General features: G+C 47.5%; 1 protein-coding gene across 1 annotated transcript in view; it reads right to left on the reverse strand.

Annotated features, from left to right (window-relative positions):
- DRGX (dorsal root ganglia homeobox) overlaps positions 1-7107 on the reverse strand; it is a 32007-nt gene extending 24900 nt beyond the window's left edge. Inside the window, exons 1-4 of the mRNA XM_054503618.1 lie at positions 6953-7107; positions 6423-6537; positions 2182-2279; positions 1150-1251 (exon numbers count right to left, since the gene is read on the reverse strand). Coding sequence (XP_054359593.1) covers positions 1150-1251; positions 2182-2279; positions 6423-6456 — 234 coding nt within the window. The 5' untranslated portion in view covers positions 6457-6537; positions 6953-7107. The remainder of the gene's footprint in view (positions 1-1149; positions 1252-2181; positions 2280-6422; positions 6538-6952) is intronic.
- Between the last annotated feature and the right edge of the window lie 341 nt (positions 7108-7448).

Here is a 7448-nt window from a genome sequence, read left to right on the forward strand (position 1 = left end):
AGAAGTTATGATCTTCCACTTCTGAATGCTCAATAATTGTGTCATTTATCTCAATTTGCAGTTCAGTCTTTAGGCAGCTATTGGCAAGCTGGCATTAAAAAAAGAAAGGATAGACGGTATCCTGGCCAAAGGAGATTTTCATTTCCAAATAATAATCAGTTTAATTTGCCCGCATATGACCAATGATTCATGTTCAGATTTAATAATCAGGATCACATAATCTGATTATAGGGGAAATAATTTGTTTACAACCCCCAATTTACTGCTCAGAATTCCATTATCTCTCTTCAGCCATTGGTTTTTAAGAGATACTAACATGACCCAGGGGAACTGAAAGCAAACTATTATATTTCCTACAATTAGATCTTTGCATAGTCTTAACCCCAAGCCCCTACATAAAAAAGAACAGAAACAGCATGGAGGAAACCCCATAAATAAAATGAATATATAATTGTGCTCAAATAGCTCGCCCAGAGAGGCGGCACTATGAATCCCTTCCTCTCACACTTGGGCACATCTGCTGGGTTCGGCGGGCAGGTTTGTGTGCCTAAACGTAATCACCGTGTAGCTTCTAAACAGAAATCCTATTTAGAGACGGTCACCGCAGGCCATACTCATCTCTGAAGCAGCCCTATCACTACTGCTGTTTAAAGATTTTTAAATTGCACATCTTCTTCGGATCCACTTTGTTGAAAGAGTCCGAGGGCAGGGGAAAAGTTGGACATGATGCAATTTCTGGAAAGCAGATCCTACTCTGCTTCCCATCTGAAAACGCGGTTCTCTGCAATTGACCGGCCTTACCCCAGAGCGGTCAGAGCTGCTTTGAGAATAGCATCTCAGCTCTTTTCTTTCTTTCTTTCTTTTTTTTTTTCCCAAAGCAAGGAAATGGATGTGCATTGATGTAATTTAGTACCTTAGAGATGCGGACAAATTAGTGTAGAACATTATCACTAGTTAATTATGAATGACCGATTAATCAACCTAATCTAATATTCCACATTATGTTGATGTTATTAAAGTGCATCATGAAAATGACAGATAGTCTTCATTTGCTTTCTTTGGCCAAATGTGCACTCTGCAGTCATGATGTCAAAAAAAAGTTTGCCAGTTTTAATATTAGAGAGTTAAATAATTAAAAAGAAGGTTTACCTGCACTCTGGCTTCTGTGAGGTTTATTTTCATGGCGAGCTCTTCTCTGGTGAAGACATCTGGATAGTGTGTTTGGGCAAAAACGGCCTCGAGAGCTTCCAGCTGGTAAAAGGAAAAAATATGCACTGGTGAGAGGCTGTGGCTAGGTGAGGGGAAGCAGATGCATATTTCAAATCTCCTGTGAATGGTGTGAGGAAGCAGTTTCACAGATCAAATCGAGGAAGGACAGGGAGAAAAGAGCTCTTTGGAAAGATCCCACAGAACGAGAATTTCAACGGCGGGTGACTTAGGAGCTACGGCTTACTAGCAATCTCAGTGCTCTGGCAAGAAGTAGAAATAAGAGAGGTGTGAATATTTATATGCATTTACATATAAGTATTGTCATAGGAATCAAAAAAATCTAACGGTCACCTTATGAACAGTTAGAGTAATTGGTATCGCTTTCACCATAGGAAGCCGGGGAACAGAAACAACTTGCAGAAGCCTCAGGGTGTCATCCCACAAAACGCCATAGGGATATTTGGTCACCTTCGCAGCCACTCCAGTTCACTCCAAGAGTAGGACAGAGGCTGATCGAGGGGAAAAAGCCCAGCTCTGGGAAACACAGTATCAAGGTCCCAGTTGTAGCCCTTCCACTTGTGGGCAACTATACCTTATCCAAGTCAGCCAACTTCCAGGGATCCGGTTTTTCATCTCTGTACTGAGAATGAGAATGTCTGACCTGCCTTCCTCAGAGGATCACTGTGAGGTTCAAATGATATTGCTGACATGGAAGTGTTCCCCAAACTATCCACCTAAGGCAAGTGGGAGAGAACGTTGTTGCCTCTTCACTCATCTGGGATTACAAGGTTAGCGTCATCTGCACTCCTCCTAAATTTTGATTCCTTGGCACATAAGTTGTTCAAGAAAACAGAAAGATTCAGTTAGCATAATCAATTGGTCTTATTTTAAAAGACAAAGAAGAGTTGCTCAACTTTGATTTGGGGGAGGTAGGAAGTAGCTGATGTTTGAAAGGAGAATCAACATTGGTACCTGCTGAAGAGTGAACGTCGTCCGGTTCCGGCGCTGTTTTCTACGCAGAAACCCGTCGTCAAAATCCCCTGAAGAGTGGTTGCCAAAGGGTGCAGTGCCTACCAAGAGCAAACTGATCAACCTGGGCAGGAAGGTGCCCCAGGCCTCAGACCACGTCCAGACACAGTTCAGAGGGCACCCACCTGACCCACCAGACAGGAAGCCCTGTTGTCCCAAAGGATATTTTTCTGTTCCTCCTATTAAATCCCCCTCTTTTCCACTCTGTCCCCAAAACCTCTGACTTTAAATTCAGTTACCCTCTTACATAGGGCAAGTGGTGACCTTAATCCCCAAGATGGCCAAGTTCAATTCTTGTGAAATTCTAGACTCTGAACCAAGAAGGGTCACTGGCTTGAGGCAGAGCCTTCACCTGCTCCCCAGCTCCCAGCTCCACCCCTGTTCAATGTGCCTTTATCTCACCCCTACTCCAGATCCTTTAATAGAAGCCTGTGTGTCTCCCTTTGGCTCATATGGTAGTTTACTTTCCCTTGTTTCTATTAACAAGAATTAAAATCTGGGGGTTGGGAGAGGCTGGGGGAGGAAAAAAAACACCAAGAGCTTTTCACGGCACTTCTCTCCTAGAAGTGCAGAACGCGAGGAGGTAAGAAGTTTATAAATGAATATTAATTACTGTTGGTCACAGCTCATCAGCACCATAGTGGATCTGTTATATAGATGTCAATTAACAAGAGATCTGCACCAATAGTGACTGTCCTGAATGCCAAGCAGACTTGAACAAGGCCACTCTTAAAGGGCACCCCACCCTCTGGCCAGGCCTTATAAAGCACCTACTTCTTCTACTTCCCCACAAAAGAAAGACGTTGTCCTCCCCAGCAGGCTTCAAAGCTCGCTATAAACCCAGAACAGAGTTTGGCCCCAAACGTGCATTCAGATCATTTTCCAAATGTGCTGTATTTACTTGATAGCCCACAATGGCTTCTTAGGCAAACAAATGAGCAAGTTGCCATTAACCAGTGAATACTTTACCTGCCATGGGCTCTGTTCTCAGAATCACGGCATTAGGAGTTCTGGAGCTACACTGTCCCAGACAAGGACCCTCAGAAGGACCTCAGTCTCAAAGATTGAAAGTCCTTTGGGCTTCTTAAAATTCTGTCTACTAGAGGAAGTTCCTTTTAGTTATTCTTTCACCCTCCAGGGCCACATCCTTTGCCAAACACCCTGACTCTCTGCTAAAGCATTCTCCTTCCATCTTCCTGTCCAAATTGCATTGTTCCTCAAAACCTTAGTTACAGATATTTCTGTCCAGCTCATTGGAAACTTAAAAGAAACGGCCTCAAAGCAGTCTTATTTTCATTACTTTGCAAGAAAACAAATTGTCTTTTTTTGAAACAATGCCCTTGACTGGTGAGGATGGAATACAATCTCTGAGGATCTCCAATCACAATTTCCCTCAGTCTTCTAATTTATACCTCATGGTCCCAAAGTGACTCACAATGTGTACATGCAAAGTCTTTAAGTGAAACACTGCATGTCGAACTGAATCCTAAAAAAGGCTGACAGTTCACCAAATTAATAAAAGATTGACAACCTAATAGAAAAGAAGAAAAAATGAGAATGCTCTTTTACTTAAAAATAAGTAGAATAGTTGATAATATTATGAAAATGTTAAACCTTGAAGATAATTCAACCAAACACAACAGAAAAATGGAATATTATCTTCAACATTTTGACAAAAAAATGAGGTGCATAAAGTACAGATATGAGTGTCATAAGATGTGCAGGCTCATTCACCATTTGTAGGAGTACAAACTGGGTGCAGCCTTATTAGAAGGTAATTTGACAACATCCATCAAAAATTTAAATACACATACAGGTATTTAATCTATAAATATATTTGTAACGTGTGTTAAAATAGAAAAAAAAAGTGCTTCTGGAAACACTGTAGTCGAAAAAAATTGAAAACAACCAAAATGCCCATCAGCAGATGATTTCTCCACAACACACAATGGAATATTACACAGCAGTTTAAAAGAAATCAGTAGATCTATACGCATCGGCATGAACAAATCTCCAAGATATATTGCAAAGTAAAAAAAGCAAAGTACAGAATGATGTAGCAATATAATTTCAGTGCAAATAAGGCAAAACACATATTTTAAAAATACATAAATGAGAATTAAATCATGTTTTTCTTGAAGGAATCACAAAAAAAATAGCAGATACTTTTAGGAAAAGAGGTGGAAAAGGAGGATTTTGCTTTTCAATGTATGAGTTTCTGTTGTATTCAAACTTCTCAGGCAGGTGCCAGTAGTACTTTTTAATGTAACGTCAGCAAAATTATCTGAGAAGTAAGATTATGAGCCATTCTTTCTTTTCTTCCTTATGCCTATCTAGATTAACAAAAAATTAAAATAAAAAAGATGATAGGCTATAATTATGTCATATTCCAAGGGTCTGTTCTCAACTTTTCCATTTGCAGGAGATCTCTTTCACCCAGCAACACTAAACTAAACTGAATTACTCCTTTCTGCAAAACTGGCATAGAAACACACCTACAAAGGGATGAAAGGCTCTTAAAGACCCATCTCCTTTTCTTCTGGTTATATCACAGAGTCAGCACTGAGGTGGGATGTGCCCAGAGTGTGGGGAGCACAGTAAGCCAGCTGAGCTGGGCTGAGAGCTGGGGTCAAGGCAGGCCAGGCCAGGACTCTACCTAAGTCACTCCTGCAGCCCACCCTGCAGACAGACATTCACGACATCCCCTACCCGCCAAATGCTCAAACTTCTGCCTTCCCCCACTTTGACCAGAAGGGTGGGACACTGGCTGGCAATTAGTCCAAACCCCTGGTTCGGAGGCACAGAGAAGGCACTCTCAACATACAGAAAGTCTCCCTCAACCCCTAGGGTACACTGTCAGGGGATGCACGTCTCCCACCCTTCCATAAAACCTACCCTGCATGGGACCTTGGGGATAAAATGAGGTGAAATGCAGGCAGATGTGTGGCCTTCCCTTCCTAGGAATGCTGACAGAGCTAGCAGGGCTTAAACACTGGTCCTCATTAGCCTCCTTTAGAAAATCCTATTGGACTCTTAAGAGCTTTTATCAGAAAAACAAAAACAAAAACAAACTTTCTGAGGCTCAGCCACTGCTCAGGGCAGCCTGCATCAAGACTGACAAGCATCACCTGAAGTCTCAGGTCTCCCAGCGCCTCACAACATTTACCCTGCCCCTTGTCTCCCACAACTACTTTGCTCCCCAAATTCTCCGACCACAATAATAAATCAAAGGAGTAGGTTGCCAAATGCCAGTCCCACGGTTACAAAAGTCCCAGTACCCCAGTGCTGAGACTGCTGCTCTGCAGAAGGCCCCATTAAAGCCCACAGTGTGGCATTGGCTCACCTGATGGCTACTAACTGGCCCCCTGATGTGAAGACCCCATCCTTGGATCTCCCGGGTCCTAAGCAGGGGCATGCCGAGGTCCCAACTGTCCCCTTCTCACCAACCCATGCCTCCCCAACAACTGGGTGCAGAAGCCAGACTGGGGAACCTGAGGGGAAATTTCTTCTCAGGCCTGGAGACACTCAAAAATGGAAATTCTGGCCTGGGGGAGTGGGGAGTGGTCGACATTTAGGGTTAGTGAGTCACAGAGAAGGAGCCATGCTAGGTCAGTCCGGGCAGGTGGTGGTCAGGGCCACCTGGTTCCAGGGACAGCCAGGAGGCCGGGAAGGGAATTGAGCTGCCCAGAATCCAGGGCGGAAGAGGCCCCTGCAGCGCTCTCACCAGCGGCCCCAATGAGAGCAGCCCAGCGACCGGCCCTTCTAGGCTCGCGCAGCTCGTGATGGGGGCCAGGACGCGGCGGTCCCACTCGCCTTTGCTTTCTGGGATGTTTGCAAAAGCACCGTGAAAGATTGATGCGGCCCCCTGGGTTGCGGAGCCCCAATTACAGGCGTGACACCAGCATCTGTGCTGGGAGGATTCGGCCGGTCCCCGCGGCATGCATAGCCCGGGGCGCCCTGGCCCAGGCGGGGAGGGAGCTGGGAGGCAGGTGGCGACGGGGCGGGGAGCTGGAGAGGGGCTGGAGTGGGGTGTAGAGAGGTGGCCAGGGGCGCCCCTACTCACTGGCAGGCGGTTGCGCCCCCCGTAGGGCGGGGACCCAGCCACCCACCAGCCCTGCTGCCGCTCCGGCCCTTTCTGGCCGGCTCTGGCTTCATGGAGACCCCGGGGCGCGAAGCTTACTTACCCTCTAGCTGTGGCGGGCAGTGGAAATAAAACATCGCCGGCTGTCAGATCGGCTGGACGGCCGAGACCTGGGAGGGTGGCAGCAGAACGGACCCGCGCGCGTTGCTCCTGCCTGGCTGCAAAGCAAACAGCGATAGAGCTTCAAGTCTCCCTCTGCCAGCGCTCCCGCCCGGCCCTAGGGCGCACCCGGCGCTCCCCTCCTGGAAAGTCCCTCCCAACGCCCTCAGCTCACTGGAGGGGACAGGAGGGAAGGCGGCAGCCCCGTCGCAAGCAGCAACCCCACGGGGCAGTCCTTCGGGTGTGTCCACCTCCCGGACAGCCGTGCCCTCACCCTGGCCCCAGCACCAAACCCGCTCAGCGTAGTTTCTTGCTCTCCGGGGTCCCAGCCAGAAGCCCTGCACCCGGGCCACCGCAGCCAGGTCCGGTTAGCTCGCAAGGCCATCTGCGCGCTGCAGCTCAGGCCCAGGAAGGCAGCCGAGCCCCAAGGCCCGGCGCTCGGGGCCCGGCGAGTGGGTCAGGAGCCGAGCATACCTCGGCGGGCGACGGTTGAGGAGGCCGGAGCGTGACCGCCTCCGGTCCGCAAGCCCTGCTCGGCTGGCGGCGGGCGGGGCTCGGCGCGGCTGGCGCCCGCAGGACCAAAGAAGTGACTCGGGAAGTGGCCAGATGTCTTGCTGTCTGTCTGCAGCGCGCGCCGCCGCTCAGCACTCGCCTTTATAATCTCACGCATAATTGGCCTTAATCTGATTATTTCCAGCGCTGTCTACAGCGAGTAACTTGGATAGGTCTATTGGGCCTTACAAATGGCCCACGTGGTGTTAAAAAAAAAAAAATCAGTCATTTCTCAGCAAACATCAGGAATGATTTTTCCTTTTTTAAAAGAGAACGATACAACCACCACCACCATCACCCCAAAAAAATACATTTTCCGAAAATACACTAGGTCCCACCCCCCACCTCATGTCCCCTCAGAGGCAAACCTTTCTCCAAGGCAGCCTGATTTGGGCTGCCCTTGTCAAAGGCCTGGCGA

The sequence above is a fragment of the Pongo pygmaeus genome, chromosome 8 (genome assembly GCF_028885625.2).
Source record: "Pongo pygmaeus isolate AG05252 chromosome 8, NHGRI_mPonPyg2-v2.0_pri, whole genome shotgun sequence".
In the NCBI taxonomy this organism is placed as follows: Eukaryota; Metazoa; Chordata; class Mammalia; order Primates; family Hominidae; genus Pongo; species Pongo pygmaeus.